The 25030-nt window shown below is 44.6% G+C and overlaps 1 protein-coding gene across 4 annotated transcripts; it reads left to right on the forward strand.

Annotated features, from left to right (window-relative positions):
* The first annotated feature begins 1178 nt into the window (after positions 1–1178).
* On the forward strand, positions 1179–19716 carry LOC144334910 (uncharacterized). Of its 4 annotated transcripts, none has more exons than XR_013405166.1 (2): positions 1179–1308; positions 6307–8161. XR_013405166.1 is itself a non-coding variant. In XM_077966742.1 (2 exons), the coding sequence occupies exon 2, from the start codon at positions 17208–17210 to the stop codon at positions 18207–18209; it is 1002 nt and encodes a 333-aa protein (XP_077822868.1). In that variant the 5' UTR covers positions 1181–1308; positions 16952–17207; the 3' UTR covers positions 18210–19716. The 4 variants fall into 4 exon arrangements, 1 of the variants encoding a protein (XP_077822868.1); XM_077966742.1 differs by lacking the exon at positions 6307–8161 and adding an exon at positions 16952–19716 and having other exon boundaries at positions 1181–1308; XR_013405167.1 differs by having other exon boundaries at positions 1189–1308; positions 6136–7834.
* The last annotated feature ends 5314 nt before the right edge of the window (positions 19717–25030 follow it).

Genomic DNA, 25030 nt, shown 5'->3' on the forward strand with positions numbered 1-25030 from the left:
CACATACACGTACACTCATATACACACATACATATACACACGTACACATGCACACACATACATGCATATACACGTGCACATGGACACGTGGACACGCACATACACACGCATACACACATGCACACACATGCATGCGTACATGCATACGTAAGTATCATCTCAGGTACGTGGATTCAAAATTCTGATGCAAACGAATAATTACAAAACAGGGTAGGGTGTCAACAAGTGAGAATTGAGATGAAAGTTCTGATATGTTCCAGAGACAATACGGGAGGTCGTCACATCACATAAATATCTTACCCATTTTAAACGTGACAATTCCTGCCAACATCGGCCTGGATTAAGATGATTTCATTGACATAAGGAACAGAAAATATAATATTTATTCTAATGAGATTCTGTAATCATTACATTATTTTCACAATTATAAGTAATCACTAAATAACTTCCTCCCAAGGATCTAAAAATAAAAATAAGATAACAAAAGAAGGTCACAGTCCTGACAGCTTTATCATGCAAATCACAACTGTGAAAATTAAGCATGTTTTTGAGACTATGCCCTCCTCAAATATCCTTCCTGGAATTTTGTACCAGTAATGGCTGGTAATTCATTGTTATACCAGCTGGAAAGTATATCATTTGGGGTATGTGAAGTAAACATGTAAAGAGAAATGACCACACACACCTGAAACCAGGCCTCATTTCACAACTGTTTCCTACTTTCGATTTGCTTAGTTTACTTCATGAGGTATCTCGAGGAGAGAAAGCAGAGCTGGGATCTGCCCTGAGGCTGCTTCGGGAAGAGCTGGGTGGGCACCAAGACCCTCAGGCCGAGGGCTGAGCTGCGTGGCTATGACCCCATCACTGCAGCTCCCCAAGCGTGTGTCCCTGTGTGTCACGCAAACCCCTGCCACACAGGTGACACACGCCACACGCCTGACACAGGCTCAGCACACAGGGAGCTGCAGGGGCCTTTGAAAGCAGTATGCTGAGAATAGATAGGGCTCAAGGACAGTATCTCCAATTGAACTTTTAATGAACTCCCGTAGGCGCCAAGAAGGCGGGCAGATAAGGAAGAGCATAGAAACAAAGAACTGAGTAGAAGGTTACATCTGGGAAAAGAAAGTTTGTTTTGCATTGCATTCTTTCTGCTGACGTGGGGTTTATGGAGTATAAATAAAGTGAGGCGGAGGCTCTGAGCGCGGCCGCCATGTTCTCTGTGTGTCTTTGTCTTTTGTGTGTTCTTTCATTCTCCACCACCCCCGGCACGGACCCCAACAAGTGGCGCAGCGAGCAGGGTCAGCACGGGTGAGTAGGGGAGAACAAGAAGGGGAACCCCCTAGGGGCGGGTAAGGCCCGGATATTGTTAAGGGGAACCTTCTTAAGCTTTCATTATGGGGAATTCCATCTCTCTGGCCTCAGAATATTTACGGCTGTTTCAAGGACTGTTGCTGTCTATAGGAGTAAAAGTGAAAGAAAAAGACTTTGAAGTGATGGTTTGCCCATGTTGAACAACATTGTTACTGGTTTCAGTATCAGACTAAAGTGCAGCTGAATCGCAGAGAATGGTTACAGGTAGTAAAAACTCTGCTTAGAGCTCTCCAGTTAGGGGATATTATGCCTCTAAAATTGTGGACCTTGTGTGACTCTATCACTCAGACATTAGAGTTACTTGAGACTGATTCAGAGTGTGGTAATGTAGCCACAGGAGGAAAGATATCTGAGGATTTGGAAAAAATAAAAATAAAATAAATCTGAAATGGAGCCCATTTGTGCCAGGATAACAGAGGATGGGGGGGGGGTAGCAAAAGGGGGAGAAGAGAAAAAGCCAGCTCTTCCTTCTTCTAAGGGAAATTCTGACATGCAGTGTATTATGGAAATGCTTCAACAAATATTACAGATATATTCTTCTAATTCACCTTTGCGAGCTTTCCCTGTTTCTTTTCCTTCTGCCCTGTTAAAAGAGGATTTTCCAGTGCCTCCAACCCCCCGGCTTCCTTATCTTTACCTTTGTTTGGCAAAGTTGAAGCCCTGTTCACATCAGACATACTTTAAATTTATACTAAACACCTGTTTAATATGTTAAAACCAGTGTATATGTATATCTTATTGTTTGTTAAAATATTATGAGTATTTCAATAGTCAATAAATAAACACATTAATATTAACTATTAATATTAATATAGTATTAATAACCCCAGCTAGGAAATTGTTATGTTATAGGGGTGCATAGGTTCCACCAATTTACACTCCAAACAGAAGTTGAATATTCGAGCTGCTTAATACATTAACTACCTCTTGATATTTTCTGTGTTTTTAAATTTTAACCATTGTATTGTGTATGTAATGATTCTCAATTTGGTATTAATATACATATTTCCTAGTGAGTAATGATGTTAGACATATAGGTTTATTGTCATTTCTTTGTTCTGCTACTTTTGGTTGGGTTATTTGCCTTTTCTTATTAATATGTTGAGATTCTTTATATTTGGGGATATGAGTATTATTATATATTATATATACTTTTAATTAAAAAAAATTTAAGGAGCTGGATCTGTTTCCAATTATTTGTGCTTCTTTTGCTCCTAATGCTCAGTTTTCAAATGGTGGCAATAATGTCCAATTTAATGCCTTACAAATTAAATTTTTAAAAAGAAATGAAAGCTGCCATTTCTAACTATGGACCTCAATCTCCTTTTATCCTTGGTCTTCTTGATATTTTTCATCAGAAAATTTGATAATTCCTATAGACTGGAAGACTTTGGGGAAGGCTTTTCTTGATCGTTCTCAGTGGTTACAATTGCACAGCTGGTAAATGAACAAGGCACATGTATAGGCTAGAAAAAATGTTATGTGTGATCCCCCTGGACCCACTGAGGAACAACTCACAGGCACGGACCAATATGCTACTCTTAATGCTCAGGCTGGTTTAGATGATGTTGCCTTTACTCAAATCAAGACTTTGTTTTTAAGGGCCTGAAATAAGGTAGAGATAACAGGAAAATGTTCCCTTTCCTCTGTGAAGATTTTACAGGGCACAAATGAACTATATTCAGATTTCGTAGCCCGTCTTCAGGATGCTGTCTTCAAAATTGTGGGTGCTGGCCTTGCTTCAAAAATTGTGTTATAAACATTGTCTTTTAAAAATGCTTATGCTGACTGTTAAAAATTGTTAAAATCGTTAAAGGCCAATGGGGCCAATTTAGATAAATATATTAAAACTTGTGTTAGTGTTGGAGGGGCTATTTATGATGCTCAATTATTTGCTGGAGCTTTGTCTAAAGCCTTAAAAGGAAATAACAGACAAGGTGTTTGTTTGCAGTGTGGTAAACCTAGACATTTCAAAAAAAAGAATGTCATAAAAATTGAACACTTTTATCCCTCAAGGCAGAAAGCTGCCTTCAGAGGTGTACAAATATTGTGGTAAAGGTCGACATTGGACAAATAAATGTCGTTCCAAAACTGATAAAAGTGGAAATTTACTGTCTCCTCTCCTGGGAAACGGGAGCCGGGGCCCACAGGCTTGGGGCCCCAACAATTACAATAGAAGTCTACTACAATATTCAGTGAGCAATGGCCTACAACATTAAGGAATAAATTCAAGTCCTCCTTAAGGATCCCACACCTTACCCCAGTTTCTCAGCTTTATGCGGCAACTAAGCAGAGCGCCGCTGCTGACTTAGCTATTACTCAGCCTTATACTTTGTCTCCTAATAGAGGAGTATATAAATTAGCTATTAGAGTGTGTGGCCCTTTGCCAAAAGGACATGATATTACTAATAAAATGTTTATTTTGGTACAAGTTTCACAATTTATACGCCTAGAGGCAGGGGAACGTATTCTCAATAGAGAGGGTTTCGTAGCACAGAAAAAACTGTTTTTTGGGAAACTTTAGTTTCTAATCAAAAGCCCTTATGTTCATTGCACATTAATGGGATAGTTTTAAAAGAGTTAATTGATACGGGGGTGAATATGTCTATTATTTGTTTAAATTAGTGGCCTATACAATGGGAAAAAAGACAAGTTTCAATTATACTCACTGGCTTGGGTGCTGCTTCTGTGATTTATCAAGACGTAGAACCTTTAACCTGTGTCGGTCCTAAAGGTCAACAAGGTCAAGTGTTTTTTTTAATTTTTATATTGTTCCTATCAATATTAATTTTTGGGAACAAGATCTTTCACAACAATTTGCTGCTTTTTTAAACATTCCTCATATTTCCTCAGCTGCCAAAAATAAGATGTTCAAAATGGGCTACAATCCTTTAAACTCATAGCCACCACTCCTATTTAGGTGAAACAGTGACTATTATTTAAAGAAATACTTAGGACTCTAAAAGAGTAAGTCAAAAAACAAATGGCCGAGAGGAATATAAAGCCACGTATTTCTGCATGGAATTCCTGTCTTTGTCTTGTCTTAAAATTATAAATGTTTACATTAAACCTAGGGAAAGTTTACAGCCTGGTCTTCCTAATCCTGCCCTTATCCCACAAAGTTAAAACCAGAGAAAAGCAGCAAGATGCTTTTGTATCATTACAAACTCAGCTTTCTTTCTACTCACTTAATATTGCCACAGAAAAAATTTAACTGGATTTTCTTATCAATATTTAGGTTATACCTTGGGGGCACAAAATATTCGACCCCAAAAAATTCAAATTCGACGTGATCATTTAAAAACATTAAATGATTTTCAAAAGCTTCTAGGAGACATTAATTGGATGCGTCCTGTTTTAGGAATACCAACATATCAGTTATAACATCTTTTTTCTATTCTAGAAGGAGACAGTCACTTGGACAACTCACGGCATTTAACTCCTTTGGCTTTACAGGAACTCCAGCCTGTTGAAGAGCAACTTCAAAAGGCCCTTCCTTTTGTTTATTTCATACTTTACCTTCTCCCACAGGAATGATTCATCAAACTAGTCGACCACTAAAATGGATCTTTTTGTCCAATAAAATATCTAAACGCTTGGCTACTTATATCGATCGTTTAGCTGAACTGATCATCAAAGGACGGCATCACTGTCGACAACTTTGGGGAGGAGATCCTTCCTTAATTATCTCTCAATTCACTCATAGTCAGATCACTTATCTTCTTGCAACTTCTGATTCTTGGCAAGAAGCTTCATCAATCTTGAGTTACAGTTTATCCTTATCCCTCGGTGCAATAGGGAGAATTGTTTGCTATTCTCATGGTCTTACTTGATTTCCCTACTACTGGTTGTAACATTGTTAGTGATTCTCAATACGCCGTTTATGTTACTTCTTATATTTCTCAGGCCACTTTACCTCTTTGTACTACTTCTTCTCTTCAGAAATTATTTTCTTTGTTGTCCTTTACTTTGAGCCAACGTCGAGCTCCTTTATTCATCACTCATCTTCGTTCTCATTCTCAACTTTCTGGGCCATTAGTTCATGGTAATACTCAGATTGATTTGCTTTTAATCGGCCACCTACATGCTGCAGAACAAAAATATACTCTACATCACACTAATAGTTCTGGCCTTCAACGATGGTTTCATTTAACTCATAAACAAGCTCGTTCTCTTATTCGAGCTTGTCCTTCCTGTGCTCCTTTGAGCATTCCATCCTTCCAACCTGGGGTTAATCCACGAGGTGTCCCTTCTTTTAGACGATTAAAGTATGTTCATCATACCATTGATACCTTTTCTCATTTCTGTTATTACTCATCTCTTAGCTTATTTCGCCATCATGGGCATTCCTCATACTTAAAACTAATAATGCCCCTGCCTATGTCTCTCGTAAATTACAAGTTTTCTTACAGCAATACAATATTCAACATATCACCGGTATCCCGGGCAACAGTCAAGGTCAAGCCATCATTGAGCGCACAAATTTAACTTTAAAAACTTAACTATTAAAACAAAACAAAAAGGGGGAAATGAGCCCCCCAGAAACCAGATTTTGAAACCAGATTTTGAAGGTTCTTTTTACCTTAATTTTTTTGAATCAATGGAGACAATTGCAAGACTCTGCTGTCGTAACCCATCTTTCCTCAACTCCCTCGGTGATAGTCCCTGCTGACAGTTTAAAGGTTTGGTATCCTAATGAAGAAGGTAAGCATGTTCAAGGGCAAGTTCTAAAACAGGGACGGGGCTATGCTCTTGTCCTTACAGGGAGTGGACCTGAGTTGTTTCCTACAAGATGATTGAAACCCTGTTGAAAAGAAAACTGGATTCAGCATGCATTTCTTCCTTTGTTAGATGTGCCTCGGCGGGAGACTTATTTCTCTTAGTGAGGCTTTGTATGAATATTGGACTTATATTCCCTTTCCACCCTTGTATCAGGGAGTCGCCTGAGAGGAGGCGGAAATTAAGGTTTTCACCAATAACATTACTTGGATGCCATCCCCCATATGGACAAGGACAACATAGAACGGGAAACAGCAATTATAATCAGCACATACCAATTTGGAGTGGAAGGACTTCCAATATGTATGGGAAATAGTCCTCATTGTCTCCGAAAATCACATGAAGCTTGGGCTGTTCGTTATAATCATAGTCATGTGGCTGCTAATACTGTTATTATTGTAACTAGAAGTTTTTAATATAATCATACTGTATATAGTAATGAAACTATTCCTAGTTCTTTACTTTTTTGTCCTATTCTAGACGTTTCTCCTAATATTGAGGTGCTGGAGTGACAATAATGTCGGGGAACTAAACCCCGGATTTTATTAGAATACAACGGGATGCAAATAACTGATTGAAGTGTGCACGGTGATTTTCAAACAAAATTTAGTCACATACCTTTGAAATGACACTGGGTAAATAAAAGTATTGCTGCTAACAGTAATGAAACCTTGGTATGGCGTGAAGGAGGCCTGAAGTACAGAGTTATTTTTGGAAGTTGTTAGTTGCAGGCGATGCCATTAGCACTTTTGTGGGGAATATGCCCCTTAATCTTTCTAACCCAAATAACTCCTTTCATATTCAGTTATATCGGAATACCTCCTGATATATTATTTCTTGTGTCCGTAAGCCCCACCTATTATTAGCAGGAAATTTGACATGGGATAATCTTACGGGGATTGTTAATAGTACAGATACGTGTACATTTTTGTCTTGCCTCAATCATTCCTGGTGGCACAATTTTACTGAGGATATTTATATCCTCAGGGCTCGTAAGGAAATTTGGCTACCTGTTAACCTTACGTGACCATGGGGGGCATCACCTCCTGAGACTTATATTTGGACTTCTCTCCAGTGAACCCTCCGTGCCCTTGGACTTATAATTGCCTCGGTGATGAGCCTTGTCGCCATGGTCTCCACTGCAGCCATAGCAGGACTCGCTCTTCGTCAAAGCATACAAAATGCTGAATTTATGCAGCAATGGCACGAACAATCTCACCGGTTATGGCTTCAACAACGAAACATTGATTCTCAACTTGCTGAAAGATTGGACAACATGGAGCAAGCATTGACATGGCTTGGAGATCAGCTCACTGTACTCAGTACTCGGATGACATTACAATGTGATTGGAACTCCACTCAATTTTGTGTAACGCCTGTGCCTTTTAACATCTCTCAAAATTGGACTGTAATCCGAAAATTATTAGTAGGCCATAAAAATATTAGTTTGGACATCCAAGAGCTCACTCAGAACATTTCCGAAGCATTTCAACAACAATTACATGTGTTGTCCGGAACTGTAACCCTTCAGGAGCTGGGTCAGCGCCTTGCTTTAACCCATGGACCCAGATGAAGATATGGATTTCTACAATCTCTGGAAGTATATTGCTTTGGGCACTTGGATTGGGTCTACTTCTTTTGGTGATTCGATGCTCCCTCCGTCGCCTCCAAAAACAAAAGAAAACACAAGAACAAATATGGGCTACCTTTTTAGGATTGAGGCAAAACAAAAAAAAAGGGGGGGGGGGGAAATGCAGGGGCCTTTGAAAGCAGTATGCTGAGAATAGATAGGGCTCAAGGACAGTATCTCCAATTGAACTTTTAATGAACTCCCGTAGGCGCCAAGAAGGCGGGCAGATAAGGAAGAGCATAGAAACAAAGAACTGAGTAGAAGGTTACATCTGGGAAAAGAAAGTTTGTTTTGCATTGCATTCTTTCTGCTGACGTGGGGTTTATGGAGTATAAATAAAGTGAGGTGGAGGCTCTGAGCGCGGCCGCCATGTTCTCTGTGTGTCTTTGTCTTTTGTGTGTTCTTTCATTCTCCACCACCCCCGGCACGGACCCCAACAGGGAGCGATCAGTAAGTGGTGACTAGAGAGAAGTGACGGCCTTCAGCGTGGACGGAGAAAACAGGCCACAGACTCACAGAGGAAACGCCACAGATCCACAGACGGAGAAAACACCACAGACGCACGGACGGAGGAAACACCACAGACGCACGGAGGGAAGAAAAGCGCCACAGACGCATGGAGGGAGGAAAAGTGCCACAGACGCAGGGACGAAAGAAATGCCACTGACACACGGATGGAAGAAACACCACAGACGCATGGATGGAGGAAACGTGCCACAGAGGCACACACGGAGAAAACAGGCCACAGATGCACGAACGGAGGAAACGCCACACATGCACGGACGGAGGAAACAGGGCAGAGACGCCCACACACCAGTGTGGAACGTCGGACAGGAACGTCCTGGCCATGCACTGTCCACTCCCCCTAGAGACTTCCCACCCCAGAGCACTCAGGATGGCTGTGGAGCGCCTGCCACGCACCCCAGAGGCGAAGCTGGGGAGCCAGAGATGAACAGGTTCACGTCCATCAAATGCAGCTGCAATCCCTGTAATAACTGCAGGTCACTATTAAACAGAAGGGCACCTCACTTGGAATAAAAGCACTCTGCATAAAAGAACTAAAGATTGGCTGGAGACAGCTTAGAAACCGTCACCATTATTCTTGTTAGTGACAGCGAAGCTTCAAGAGTGGTCATTTTTCCTGTAGAAATCCCACAGAGGTGATTCCTGGAACTCATTTAGAATATTTCTTTCCCAGAAACCACACAACCAAGAACTTAATAGTGCCGTCTCTTGACCAGAAAGATTCAGATTTCTGATGAAACTAAACCCTGTCCAGCCTCCTGATTCTAGAAGATGCTATACAGAAAAGCTAACTCAAAGGGGTCTCATTTCTTTTGTCGTCCATGACACATATAAAAAAAAATTTTAAATATTCAAAAAATGTAGGAATTGTACAGTGAATACCCATGTGTCTACCCCCTGGATCACAGATTAGATTTAAATGTAAAGTTCTAAAGGTTCCCAGCTAAGGAAACGTGCAGTGTAAGCCTCTACCTGGTTAGAACCAAGGGGAATGGAATGAGCTTTCCCCAGCCTTGCTGCTCAGCTGGGAGGAGCTGCCACAGCTCAGCCACCCCACCCCAGAGCACCCAGGATGGCTGTGGAGTTCCTGCCACCCACCCCAGACGTGAGGCTGGATAACCAATCGCGGTGTTAAGAATGAGCCAGCCTTTAGAGGCCATGTGGTCTATACTTGAATAGAAAATGTTCCAGGAAACTAAAGATTCCAATGCGTGTGCTGAATTCCTAACCATTTGAAACCCAGGCTCCTCATCTATATACAAAGAACAACGCTCTCTCCTGGGAAAGCATTTCAGAAGCACGAAAAAGGATCCACATGAGAGCAGCTGAAAACTACAAGGCATCATGCAATTATAAACCTTTTTCTATATCTTTGTTTCAAGGAATGTCAGCATTCTAAATATTGCAGTTCATCCCACATCACCTTTCAGGAGCAAATCATAACGATCAAAACTATCAGCAGAATCACTACCAGCTCAGTCACCACGTGCTTCTTCTTCCTGCATGACAATTCCTGCAGAACGATGGGACCATCCCAGAATGGCTCCCTGCCATCATGTGCCCATTCTCCTTCCCCAGGGAGCTATTCCTGTACTCATGGGGCATGGGAAACCTGTATAACGTCACCAGAAAGTCCTTGTTTGACTTACACACTTCCCAGAAGGGCTGATTTTATCCAGACTCCTAACTGTGTCAAACACTAAACCTAAAAAATCATCAAGAAACCAAAGAAATGTAAGGCCAGGTCCTGCCCCAGGTGCATGGCTACTAGGGGAGAAATAGAAAATGAGACATGAAAGGAAACTTTTAAGATATTCAGACCATCACTGGATGATTCCAGGAACCCATTACAGATCATTGCTGTTCCTAATAACAGGAAAGAAATTCTAAAATCCCAACAGGCATGGTGAGTCCCTCACTTGCATGAAGTGAAAATAATAATCCATCACTCTCTTCAAAAGGATAAAAGAAAAACTCTACTTCCTCTTCATATTAATTTGTGTAAAGCAACTTAAGTGAGAAAATCTTAATGTCTGGACTGTGATATCAATAGCAAAATAATCCCAAGATTCCCAATTAAAAGATACAGACGGCCTGAATGACTTTAAAACAAGAAAAACTGACTATATGCTGCCTACAAAAAACTCAGTTCAGCCGCAAAGACACACATAGACTAAATGTGAAGGGATGGAAAAACACATTCCACATTAATGGAAATCAAAAGTGAGCAAGAGTAGCCATATTTATTTCAGATCAATCACAATTTAAGTCAAAAACTGTAAAAAGGAGAAGAAAAGGTAATTATATAATAAAGAGATCAAAATAGCAAAAGGATATAACAATTACGAGTATATGTGCACCCAACAACAAAGCACTCAGATATGTAAAGCAAATATTAGTAGATCTAAATAGAAAGAGAGGTCTGGCGCAGTGCCTCATGCCTATAATCCCAGCATTTTGGGAGGGATGTGGAGGCAGGTGGATCACCTGAGGTCAGGAGTTTAATACCAGTCTGGCCAACATGGTGAAACCTTCTCTCTACTAATACAAAAAATTAGCCCAGCATGGTGGCACATGCCTGTAATCCCAGCTACTTGGGAGGCTGAGCCAGGAGAATCACTTGAACTCAGGAGGTGGAGGTTGCAATGAGTTGAGATTGCACCTCTGCACTCCAGCCTAGGCAACAACAGCAAAACTCTGTCTCAAATAAATTTATATATACATAAATACACACACACACACACATATATATATGTGTGCGTGTGTATATATATATATATATATATATATATATATATATATATATATATATATATATGGAGAGAGAGAGAGACAGAGAGAGACAGGGAGACACCAACACAACAATAGTAGGAGCTTCAAAATCCCACTGTCAGCACTGGAGGTCATCTAGACAAAAAATAACAACAAAACATCAAATTTAAAGTCCAGTGTAGACCAAATGGACCTATCAGACATTTACAGAACATTTCATCCAACAGATACATAATGCACATTCTTCTCCTCAGCACATGGAACATTCTCTAGAATCCACCACATGTTAGGCTACAAAAGAATTCTCAATACATTTTTTCTAAAATTGAAATAACATCTAGGATATTCTCAGACTCTAACAGAATAAAGCTATAAATCAACAACAAGGAACAGACACTTCTCAAAAGAAGACATTTATGCAGCCAATAGAGACATGAAAAAATGCTCATAATATAGAATGAGACCACCACTTCTCCTGTTGTCTTTCCCAACTTTTCCCGTCTCCCCTTTTCCCTAGTTTATAAGACAGGAGAAGGGGGAGAAAACAAAAAGTTGGAAGGAAACAGAAGTAAGATAAATAGCTAGACGACCTTGGCACCACCACCTGGCCCTGGTGGTTAAAATAATAATAATAATATTAACCCCTGACCCAAACTACTAGTGTTATCTGTAAATTCCAGACATTGTCTGAGAAAGCACTGTAAAACGTTTTGTTCTGTTAGCTGATGCATGTAGCCTCCCATCATGTTTTGTCTGCGGCTAGTCCTGCTACAATAATCACTCGCCATCAGAGAAATGCAAATCAAAACCACAATGAGATACCATCTCACACCAGTTAGAATGGCGATCATTAAAAAGTCAGGAAACAACAGGTGCTGGAGAGGATGTGGAGAAATAGGAACACTTTTACACTGTTGGTGGGACTGTACACTAGTTCAACCATCGTGGAAAACAGTGTGGTCATTCCTCAAGGATCTAGTACTAGAAATACCATTTGACTCAGCCATCCCAATACTGGGTACATACCCAAAGGATTATAAATCATGCTGCTATAAAGACACATGTACATGTATGTTTATTGCGGCACTATTCACAACAGCAAAGACTTGGAACTAATCCAAATGTCCATCAATGACAGACTGGATTAAGAAAATGTGGCACATATACACCATGGTATACTATGCAGCCATAAAAAAGGATGAGTTCATGTCCTTTGTAGGGACATGGATGGAGCTGGAAACCATCATTCTCAGCAAACTATCGCAAGGACAGAAAACTAAACACCGCAAGTTCTCACTCATAGGTGGGAAATGAACAGTGAGATCACTTGGACACAGGAAAGGAAACATCACACACTGGAGCCTGTTGTGGGGAGGGGGGAGGCGGGAGGAGGGAGGGATAGCATTAGGAGATATACCTAATGTAAATGATGAGTTAATGGGTGCAGCATACCAACTTGGCACGTGAATACACATGTAATAAACCTGCACATTGTGCACATGTACTCTAGAACAAAAAGTTTAATTAAAAAAAAAATCAACAACAAGGAGAACTTTCAAAACTGTATAAATACATAGAAATTACACAATATGCCCTTGAATAGCCAATGGGTCAATGAAGAAATGAAGAAGGAAATTTAAAAATTTCTTGAAATAAATGAAAACAGAAACACAACATATCAAAGTTTATGGTATACAGCAAAAGCAGTATTAAGAGGAAAGTTTATAACAATGAACTCCTACATTTAAAAAACAGATTTAAAATAAACAACCTAACAACGAACTGCAATGAGCTAGAAGAGCAAGAACAAATCAAATCCAAAAGTGGTAGAAGAAAAGAAATAACAAAGATCAAAGAGGAACTAAATAAACTTGAAACTAACAAATATAAAAATGAAGAAAAAAATATTGGTTTTTTGAAAAGATAAATAAAATAGACAAACCATTAGCTACACTAAGCAAACAAAAAGAAATCCCAAAGAAATAAAATTAGAAACAGAAAAGGAGAATGATAGTTGATACTACAGAAATACAAGGGATCATTACAGACTATTTTGAACAATTGTATGTCAACAGATTGGAAAATCTAGAAGAAATGGATAAATTCCCGGACACGTACAACCTACCAAGATGGAACCAAGAAGAAACGGAAATCCTGAAGAGACCAATAATGAGTAACACGTATGACTAAGTAATAATAAAAAGTCTCCCAACAAAGAAAACCCCAGAACTAGGTGACTTCGCAGCTGAACTCTACACATTTTTATTTCAATTCTTCTCAAACTATCCCAAAAGTATTGAAGAGGAGGGAATTCTGCCAAGTTCATTCTTCAAGACCAGCATTACCCTGATACCAAAATAAGGCAAGGACACAATAAAAAGAGAAAACTATAGGTCAATATTCCTGATGAACACAGATGCAAAAATCCTCAACAAAATACTAACAAACTGAATCCAACAGCAAATCAAAAAGATTATACACCATGATCAAGTGGGATTTATCCCACGATGCAAGGATTGCTCATCAAACACAAATCAATAATCATGCTACATCACATCAACAGAATTAAGGACAAAAACCATAATATCATTTCGATAGATACAGAAAAAGCATTTGATAAAATTCAACGCTGCTTCATGATAGAAAGTCTCAACAAACGAGGCACTGAAGGAAACATACCTCAACACAATAAAGGCCATATGTGACAAACCCACAGCTAACATAATGGGGAATGGGGAAACACTAAGAGCTTTTTCTCTGAGATCTGTAAAAGACAAGGACGCCCACTTGTGCCACTCCTATTCAACACAGCACTGAACGTCCTAGTCAAGAGCAGTCAGGCAAGAGAAAGAAATCAAGGGCACCCAAAGTGGAAAGGAGGCACTCTAATTATCTGTTTTCAGACAATGTGCTCTTATATATTAAAAAAAAAAAAAAGACTCCAGCAAAAATCTCTTTGAACTGATAAACAAATTCAGTAAAGTTACAGAATACAAAATCAACATATAAATATCAGTAGCATTTCTATAGACCAACAATGAGCCAGTGAAAAAAGAAATCAAGAAAGCAATCCCATTTAACTACAAAAATATAAAATAAAAATAAAAATACCTCAGAAGAAATCTAACCCAGAAGGTTAAAGATCTCTATGAGGAAAACGATATTCTACCCTCGGAAGGTAGAACAGTGGCTTCTAGAGACAGGAAAGGGCGGCGGGAAGGCAGAAAGGGAGAGGTTGTCTAATGGATACAAAATTACATCTAGATAGTAAAAATAAGGGTTAGTGTGCTATAGCCTTGTAGGGTGACTATAGTTTACAATTTATTGTATATTTTCAAGCAGCTAGAAGAGAGGATTTTAAATATTCCCAGCATTAAGAAATGACAAATGTTTGAGATGATGGACATGCTAATTACCCTGAGTTGCTAATTACACACGAAAAACATGTATTGAAATATCATACTGTATCCCATGGATATGTACTATAATGTGTCCATTAAAAATAATAATTGTTAAAAACCCAAGGGTCATTTCTCATGTGTCCTTTGTCAGTGTTGTGGTCCATTGGTGGAGACCTAGCCATTTGCAAGTAAGACTATAGTCACTTGAGCTGAAAGCAAATGAATCGTCACAAAAATTACCACTGGCACCGAGTCTTCTTTCCAGAATTTCCTGCCCACAGCACTGCCACAGTCACTGTGGGCAGGAAAGACACACTAGCACCCAAGTTTCAACCCCAGTAAAGTTGATGCTTTTATTTCTCTGGTTTGGAATAGGTGTGTGTTCATAATTTACGTTTACTCCAACTGTCCCCTTGCTTAAATAGCTTCTTAAGGATAACTTCCTCTTACTAAATCCCAACAGCTTCTGAGCATCCATTATATTCTCCAAAGTAAATAAAAAGAGAAAACGTGTTGAAAGCCTGATAATGTTCACTTAAGAATCCAGCATGATGTACAGCTTGAAATGGCTACTCCACCTTGTTCCTTTACATGACTTTTAAAGTAGCCCCAGTTATTATACATAATTGAAGTCATAATTTCTGCAATACCATTAGGTCCACGAACGGTGGGGCCAGGGGACTTCAAAGTCTGTCTCCGATTTTTTTTTTTTTTAAAAAGGAAAGCTCATGAGAGTAGGTAATGAAAATAAATATTCACACAACTCGGAACAGGGGATGGTGAAACATAAAGCTCCAGCCTGGCACAGGTGTCCAGCCAGTGAGGGTGGGGACACAGACTCATACGGTCCCCACAATCCCTCAGAAATGCCACAGACAGGTGGGTGGCCTGAGACAGAGCCAGGCTCCGAATTCCGGGAGCTGTCTGGCTCATGTGCACCTCATGTGGTCCACACTGCACGAGGATGCCCAACGTCACCAGTCCCGGTGCAGAACACAAGAATGCCCCATGGCATGAGCCCCCGCTGCACAGCATAGCCCGAAGGTGCCAGCTCAGACTCCTACACACGCTGGTCACCAAGGCACTGCCCTCCAGGAAGGAGGACCCCAGAGGTCGTGGCAGGGTGAGGTTCTGCTCTTCATCATCCGCGAGCAGAGGGGAAAGTCCCAGCAGACATTTGGGGAGCCTCTACACGTGGTTCTGGGACTCTGAGTGGAGGTTCAAAGATGTCCCCAGGTACGCCAGACTCAAACCTAAAAAAGACCCATTCTTCCAGATATGCCCAGACTGGAACCTATATAGGCCATCCTTCCTAGCTTTTCTCTGGAAAAGCAGGCTTAAAAGAGTATCGACTAAAAGGGGCCACCAGGAAGACAGAAGTCCTATCTTTAAAAAAAGATTTTTTTTTTTTTTTTTAAAAAGAGGCACTGAGGCTCTGACCCATCTGAGCACAGAGTACATGCTCGGCAGCCTCTGTCAGAGCAGAGCAAGTACACACATGCTCTCCATGCCCTGTGCTCCCAGCACCCGTGCTCCCCGCACCCATGCTTCACACGCCCGTGCTCCCCACACCCGTTCTCCCCGCACCCGTCCTCTCCACGCCCATGCTCCCTACACCTATCTGTGCTCCCCATGCCTATGCTCCCTGCAGCCGTGCTCCCCGCACTGTGCTCCCTGCGCCCATGTCTGCTCCTCGAGCTCTCTTCCACTGGTTTCCTCTGTACATCCCTCTTGATAGTCACTGTCACCTCGAATCACCTGGCTAAATGGAGGTAAAGCAAAAGTCTAGAGTAGCACATTGGAGGACAGAGTGGAAGTGGCTATTTACCAAGCAGGGCTATGAGATGAGCGCATCTGATCCCCATTAATCCTGACGGTCAGTTGATTAGCCCTGTTCAACAGCTGGGGACACTGAGGTGTGGAAGGACGGGCTTGCTTACCCCAGACGATGCTGACAGTGTGGGCCCAGCCCAGTCCCACAGCCACCAGGAGGAGGCTCCTCACTGGGCAGGCGCGGAGGTGCAGCCCAGAGAACGCTTGGGACCCTGGCACAGACTCCTCAGGAAGGAAACAGAAAGGCCCACAGAGACTCAAGCAGCACAGAAGAAGGTCACCCACAAGTTAAAAATAGATGTTTGTGCTTTACCGTCCCAGAGTGCTAAAAATCCAACCCACTCACACGCACAGCCTGACGTGAGCCTGGCCTCCTGCAGCACTGGGCTAAGCGAGAGACGTACCTGCCTCTCTCCCGACAATAGCAGACTTGGCAGCTATTCTTCAATGTACTTGACACGCTTCCGTGAGGGATTAAGCGACACTCTGTCGACACTGGCTAAGTTTAATCCTGACACAGCCAACCATCTAGATCTGCAGTGAACAAACAACTTACTTTGGATGATTCTGCCACTAACAAAGACCCTGAATCTCCCACCAAAGCTTAGTGACACGACTTACCTTTCTGTTTTCATTTCAGGTACACTGGCCCACATGATCTAATTTACCTGCTGATAATGCCTTGGAAAGACCACCAGGGGGCCCCACACCATTTTCAGCTTTAGAGGGATGTGAATTTCCCTTTGATGAGAAAGGTGATGGGGAAATAAAACAAGGATCCAAAACAGATGCCTGTGTGTTTCCTGGGAGTGATAAAGTCAGGAACTGCCTCTGTGTGTCAGGCGAGGGAGTAACAGAGACAATGGCACCAACTCCTGAGACAGAGGACCTGATGCATGGTGCAGCCACCGCCTGTGGCCAAGGAAATTCCAGGGAATGTAGACCCCAGTTGTATGGTACAGCCACCATGTGCGACCACAGAAATTCCAGGAATGCAGACCCTCAGTCACATGGTACAGCCACTATCTGCAGCCACAGAAATTCCAGAGAACGCAGACCCTCAGACACATGGTACAGCCACTATCTATGGCCATGGAAATTCCAAGGAATGCAGACCCTCAGTCACATGGTACAGCCACCATATATGGCCACGGAAATTCCGAGGAATGCATACCCCAGTCGCATGGTGCAGCCACAGCCTGCAGCCACAGAAATTCTGGAGAACGCAGACCCCAGTCGCATGGTACAGCCACTACCTATGGCCATGGAAATTCCAGAGAACAGAGACCCTCATTCCCATGGTACAGCCACCACCTATGGCCACGGAAATTCAGGGGAACGCAGACCCTCAGTCACATGGTACAGCTACCACCTGTGGTCACAGAAATCCTGGGGAACACAGACTCCAGTCGCATGGTGCAGCTACCACCTATGGTCACAGAAATCCTGGGGAACACAGACTCCAGTCGCATGGTGCAGCCACCACCTGCAGTCACGGAAATTCCAGGGAATGCAGACCCCAGTCACATGGTACAGCCACCATCTATGGCCATGGAAATTCCAGGGAACATAGACACCAGTCGCATGGTGCAGCCACCACCTGTGGCCATGGAAATTCTGGGGAATGCAGGCCCCAGTCTCTAAAGTATGAACTTCACTGCAGTGAATGTGGAAGAGTTTCTCTCTGTGCAGAGCTCAGTATCCAGAAGGGGAGATGGCTCCAGGAATGCCTTCCTCCTCTTCAGAGCTCAGGGCCTAGGGCTGACACCCTTGGGAGGGGTCCTTGTTCAGCAATTGTGCCTGGAGAGGGTCCCCCAACACTCACCGTGCACCTCCTAGGAGCGGAGGCTACAACAGGGAGCCAGAGACCAAGCTCTGCTCAGACAACAGTGAGCTGATGGCCTTCCACTCTAAGTTCAACAGGGACCCAGGGACCAAGCTCTGCTCAGACAACAGTGAGTTGATGGCCTTCCACTCTAAGTTCAACAGGGACCCAGGGACCAAGCTCTGCTCAGACAATAGTGAGCAGATGGCCTTCCACTCTAAGTTCAACAGGGACCCAGGGACAAAGTTCTGCTGAGACAACAGTGAACTGATGGCCTTCCACTCTAAGTTCCAACTGCATGGAATGTGTATTCCATGAATGCTTGTTAAATGAATGATTCATATAAGGTCATCTGTGCTGACCTTTGCTGGTCTGCTGACTGTGAGCTTCAGAGCATAGGCCTCATTCCTGGAGCAGCCAGCTCTTCCCAGAGCGACGGCCACTGCAGGGCAAAGCCCAGAGCTTGTCCTGCAGCAACACACTCAGGACCCTGCGCTGGGCACGCTGGGGGCCTCTCCAGCAGAAGATCCCCAGCCCTGACCGTGCAATAACAGTGAACCCCAGGGGAGTCCCAAGTGCTCAAAATCATGTAAATGTCCATTGTGATTTAACATATCAATTTTAGAAGAAAGGGCATATTGCCACCTCCCTCCTCAAACTAGGGACTATAAATCGATCCATCACCCTAACTGAGACTCTGCCTTAAATTCTGCTAAAACTACCATCCAAACACTCAAATTTACATTAGCGTTAAGGGAAAAAAAAAACTAAACCAAACACCTGTAAGAAACGGTCAAGTAACCTGTGATACATCAACCCAAAGATTAAACATGAAAACAATGAAGTAGCAAGATATTAAAAGAATATAAACTCTATGTACATCATGGCCCAAGGTTCTAAAATTACACAGAGACAAAGACTGGAATGGAAGGGGGATATGTTTACAGATACATTTTTTATTTTTTAATATTACTTCTCTAATGTATGATTTGACTAACCAGATAATTCAGTAAAAAATTAAAAAATTAATTATGCCTATAGATAAATATGTAAAGAATCCTTTTCTTTGATGCCAATGGAATTAGTTTGGGTCTGACCCACAGTCTTCAATCTTTTAATTAAGACACAAAAATCATCTTTCAAGCTGTTAGGAAAAAAAGAAGAAAAAGATTGAAAACCAGGAGCCCAGAAAAAAAGGACTCGCTATGTATCACAGCGTCTCTCCACGCCTCTCCACCCCGGACAGTGCTCCCTCTTTCCCCATTTTCATACCTACTGCACAAAACACTTAGTAAAGAACTATCTCAATTCATGAGTCACACAGCACAAAGGGCCAGTGTCGCTGCCAAACATACCCTGCAGCCCCAAAACGAAGAGGCAACTGGTTCCTTCCTTCCTCAGTGAAGGAAGAATGAGAGGCTGCTGGTTGTCATTTTAAATCTCACACCTCAATGTCTTAGCACTTTCCTGCTTTGTTGGTTTCCAGGGCTTATTAAAATTAACCACCCCCACCCCCGCGGATATTGAAGAAAGAAAGCAGGAAGGTTGTGCAGGCTTCCAAGAGGCAGAGCCCTGCTTCCGCACCCACCTCTGTCTTTCTACCCACAGCAGCCGGGTTTACCAATTAGTCTCCCTTAAAGAGCAGTTTATGCTCATCGCGAACAAATGGATGCAATTGCTTCTTTTGAGATGCAGCAAGTTTTGGGCCCTCAGCAAAAAGAAAAAGAAAAAGAAAGAAAGAAAGAAAGAAAGAAAGAAAGAAAGAAAGAAAGAAAGAAAGAAAGAAAGAAAGAAAGAAAGAAAGAAAGAAAGAAAGAAAGAAAGAAAGAAAGAAAGAGAGAGAAAGAAAGAGAGAGAAAGAAAGAGAGAGAAAGAAAGAAAGAAAAAAGAAAAGAAAAGAAAAGAAAGAAAGAAAGAGAGAAAGAGAGAGAAAGAAAGAGAGAGAAAGAAAGAAAGAAAGAAAAAAGAAAAGAAAAGAAAAGAAAAAAAGAAAGAAAGAAAGAAAGAGAGAAAGAGAGAGAAAGAAAGAGAGAGAAAGAAAGAAAGAAAGAAAAAAGAAAAGAAAAGAAAAGAAAAAAGAAAGAAAGAAAGAAAGAAAGAGAGAAAGAGAGAGAAAGAAAGAGAGAGAAAGAAAGAAAGAAAAAAGAAAAGAAAAGAAAAGAAAGAAAGAAAGAAAGAAAGAAAGAAAGAAAGAAAGAAAGAAAGAGAAAAAACAGGGCACTGGCACAACAGTCATAACCTCTGCGTGGCACACACACAGAAGGAAAGTTAAAGCCCTGGAGGCGGAGGCGTTCGGAAAGGGAAGGTGGAAGTAGGAAGGACGCCCACGGGATAGAGTGGTCAGAAACAGACCACCTCACCAAAGGGCGCCTTAGACGTTCCAGAGGACAAAATGCCCCTCTTTCCAGGGTAAACACCCATTTGCCAAACTCAGCCAGTGACGGTAAGCAGGAGTTTGCTTTTTTTTTAAGGCGTCTGAGTAACGATGACAAGAGCAAGAAATGAGCTTAATAATGGGACTGACAGGGCCCTGGGCTGGTGACTCTGCTGATGTGCACAGCATCAAAACCCAGGTTCCTCAATGCGCTCCTCCGCAGTTCAGGACAGCACTACAACTCACCCCATCAATCACTGCTTAAAAAATCAGTTCTAAAAAAAGACGACCCATTTGAAAGCAGCCGGAGGAGGAAGACAGAGAGTGTCTCACAGAATCCAACCGCTTGTAGCCTCGGAACCATAACAAGAATATGAAACTAGCGGGTCCAGTGTGAGGCAGAACAGAGACGCCGTCACGGCTCTCAGGAGGCTGAGCAGGAAGCGCATGGCTCAGGCCCTGCAACGCCCTAAGGGCGCCTGGAGCAGCCCACAGGCCTGTGTCCTTCGTGTGGGTTCACCTTCCTAGTTTCCTGGGTAAATTCAATGTACAGCATTTATTCGCCAAGAAAAGAACATTCAAATCAAACTACTGTCATAACTCTGAAGGGCTCTTAACACTCCAGTCCACACGTTCAAAAGCCCACAAATATCAGTGCTGCCACTGTGCAGGTAACAATGTTTTGGATGCATCATGCACGTAACCAGTAACGACGTTTTCATGTTTTCCGTAGCCATCTCATTCAGGATACTAAAATGATCTGTGACGACTTGATACTTAGTTATCTGTGATTTTCAGATAGATTTAACAAGGCTACCTGGCCAAGAAGGCCTCAGCCTCCTGAACCTGGGCACCGGTGCCCCTACGTGCACCCGGGGCCTGGGGAGCGCAGTCTCCACCACCTCTCGCTCTTCAATGTTAAATGTCCTCCCGGAGCGCCTGCGTCGTGGGCCCAGGCTCGGCCCCTCCTGGAGAGCCCTTTCCACATTACAGGACAGGGGAAGCCCAGAGCCCGCGCTGCAGCGCCACTGACGTCCCGGAGTCCCCGATTCCTGCTCCTTCCCGTCCGCGGAGGCTGGCGGGGAGGGCCTGGGACCCATTTTAGTTTTCGGTTTTGTCACGAGCCGGAAGGCGACAGCACATGCGAGCGCAGGAAACCCTTTTTTAAAATCTTCCAACGGAAACGCGAGGGGCTGCCTGACTGCCTCGGAGACGCTAGGCGGGAACCCAGAGCACCCCTGCCGTTTCCCGCATTGCAGCAGCCGGGACCCCGCCCACGCCGCGGGGGGCCCGAGGCGACAGGAGGCCCGCCGGGATCCGGCCGTTTCTTCCTCGACAAGCTGGGGGGTGGCGTGGGGCGGAGTTGGGGGGCGGGGGCAACTTAAGAAGTGATCGCGCTGTACCCAGGATTCGGAGGGGAAGCCCGGCCCCATCCTACAGCTCAGAGGCAGAACGACCCCGGAAGGTGCTCCAGGCGACCCCCTCTACCAGGCTCAATTTAAAACATAAACCGGAGAGGGTGGAAAGCTCACTATTTTCCGAATGGAGGTTCCTATCGCCATGTTCCTTCCTCCTCCGCCCCACCCGGCATGGACCCCGGGGCTGCCTTGCCGGCTCCCGCCGCCCCGCAGGTACCCCTGCCGCTCCCGGGCACGGGCTTCTCCCCAGTTCTTCCCATCGCTTCCCCGCTCTTCTCCCCAGTTCTTCCCATCGCTTCCCCACCTTTCCCCGGGTCCTCCCATCGCTTCCCCCTCTTCTGCCCGGTTCCCCCATCCCCTTCGCCCTGTTCTCCCCTTCTCCCTCTTCTCCCCTTCTCCGTCCGTCCCTCCCTCGCCGCCCGGAGGGGGGCGCGCACCTTGAGCATGTCCCCCGCTGGTCAGCACGCCGATGGCCTTGCCGGCCCCGGAGAGGTGCTCCAGGAACTTCCGCAAGGAGCCCTTGGGGGCCCGGGAGTCTTCCGCGTCCAAGACGAGGAGGCCGAGGGCAGCCGCTAGTCCGGGTGCGCAGCAGGCAATGGAGACCCTGCCGGCGCGCGCCCGACTCGGAAACGCTGCCCCGCCCGCGCCCCCGCCCGGCCCTAGCGTCAAAGGGCCTTGACGGGCGGGGCCCAAGCGCACAGGAGGGGCTGCGGGGGTGGGGCGCGGCTAGGGGCAGGGGCAGGGGCAGGGAAAGGGGCAGAGAAAGGGGCAGGGGCTGGCCGGGGCCGGGTGTGGGCAGGAGGACCTACGCGGGGGTCGTCGTAGGTGGCTGCCGCGCTAGCGGTGGGTGAGGTCGCGGAGGCGGGGGTAACACCACAAGTGGGCGGAGTCCCTGGGGGTGGGGCCGCGTTGCCGGTGTGCTACCCTTGCGGGTGGGTTGGAGGACTCTGGTTGGGGCCTTTAGAGATGCCCGGAGCGCCACAGGTGGGGGCAGGGGCAGCGACCGGGGGAGGGGAGACCGCAAGGGGGCGGGGTCACATCGTTCGCTGGGCGGGCCAAGGCAGGGCGGAATAGAACGCCGGGAGCATCTCCCGGGGCGGGGGGGGTGGGGCAAGGGAGACCGTGAGTGGGCGCGAACGCCGGGGCCGGTGGAAACCCCGCACTTGCGGGGAGCGCCGATGGCGGGGCGGGGTGGAATTGGGGCGCGGAGACCCCACCTGGACGCGGAGGCTCGCGGCAGGCCCGGTAGATCCGGCTGTTGTCAGCGCCGAGCCCGGCCGCGCGCACAGCTTCTTGGTGGCGGCAGGATTCCTCCTGGGGCTGCGCTAGGAGCCTCTGCGCGCGGCTTCCTCGATCCCCGCCCCCACGTTTTCTCTGCAGCCTGAGGTCGGGAAGGACGCACGGAGAGTGGATCCTCCAGGTGGTGGGAAAAGCTGAGCGCGGCGAGCTTAGCTATGACGAAGCTGCGATTTCCCGGGTCCACGGGGTCTGTGGCGCTCCCGGGCCCCCAGCTCGTCCCGTAGGGAGAAGAATCCTTGGGGTGGGGGAGAGTATCGGGGCGCTACACTCAGAGACGCATGGGCGCGCGAAAGTCAGAGTGGGATAGGAGGAGGCGCAACGGGACTGACCTGGCGGGGAGGCGGGACGACGCTTCCTCCCTATGGACAGGCGCGCTGCTGTACGCTGTGCCGACCTCGGCTGACTTCACCGGCCAACTCCACGTGCTGAAATACGCACATCCAAAGCGCTGTGCCAGTTGCCCATCCACAGCTTAACAGCCTGGTGCCAGTTACCTGCGATGGGACAGGGAGCAGCCCCTACAAAAGCACGGGCTTATGGGATCCCGGTTCCTTCAGTGCTCACCCCACGAAGAAGGGCTCCCAAACGGCCCCACTCGAGGGCTTTCCGGAGGATGGTCCTGCGCAGTGGGTGTTTGTTGAACAGATAGGAAACAACAAAAGAGACTAAGAAGAGGTTTGTTCTATGAACCCGGGAAAGTGAAGCAATCGCAAAGGAGAGTCTCACCAAAGGGCAATCCTGGGGAAAAGATGGAGAGGCATGGATTTTTCTTGGATGTGTGCCTCATCCTGGGGCTCATCCCGCTGAGCATCAAATATTCATTGCAAAAGAGGAAAAAAAATATATGCTGCAGACAATGCTGGATAGTCTAATCTCTCCCTTGGCCAGAATTAACGGCGAAATTCCTAACCCCTCGTGGTCCTCAGAATCACCTGTCCTATGCACACCCCCATTAAACCACTGAAGTCCAGTTTCTGGGAGCTCAGCCAGGAAATGTGTAGTTTTAAACAAACCACCTAGGTTATCCTGATGAATGCAAAGTCAGAGAGCGCTGCTCTCATGCAGTGAACCTGAGCATTATTCTATTAATTAAAAGGGAGAGGCGAATCCTGGCTGTCTTAAGGTGGCAGTTGAGTGGCCTTTGCCTTCTGGCGGGCAGAAGAGGAGACCGAGGCTCTAAGCACCTGCACCCACAGCTGGGCTCAGGATCTGTGCTGGAGAATAGAAGGGCTAATTTAATTATTCATGCCTTTTTAGAGCATGTTACATGTGGAGAAGGTGGGCCACACTGAATTTTATTTTAGCCAAATACCCGTTATCTCCTTATACAATTGATATTTTTATATTGAACATTAGGGGATTGGTCATTTGTCATCAAATTGTCTGTAATACAGAAAATGATAGATACAACCTAACAGTTCAAACATGATGAGTTAAATAAATGATGGTAAAAATATGCGCTGCAATAATATTTAGTTGCTGTTACCGCTACAAAGATATGTGTCTACTGACATGGAAATATGTTCAGGACATACAAATAAGTGAAAAGGCAGGCCTAGACGCAGTGCGAGCCTGTGTGTGAGTGCGTGCGTGTGTGTGTGTGTGTGTGTGTGTGAGTCTGCATACATCTGTAAATGTTTCTGAGCATTTTATTTCCTTTCTTTTGCTTAGTATAGGCAATGCCATTTTTCTCTGCGATGAACAGGTATTGTTTAGGGAATAGAAATAGCTAATGAAAAACAATAAAATTTAGAGTGTCAAGACCCCCAAGGTTACGGATTATGTTCAAAAGTTTGTCTGTGT

This window comes from Macaca mulatta, chromosome 15 (assembly GCF_049350105.2).
Source record: "Macaca mulatta isolate MMU2019108-1 chromosome 15, T2T-MMU8v2.0, whole genome shotgun sequence".
Lineage (NCBI taxonomy): Eukaryota > Metazoa > Chordata > Mammalia > Primates > Cercopithecidae > Macaca > Macaca mulatta.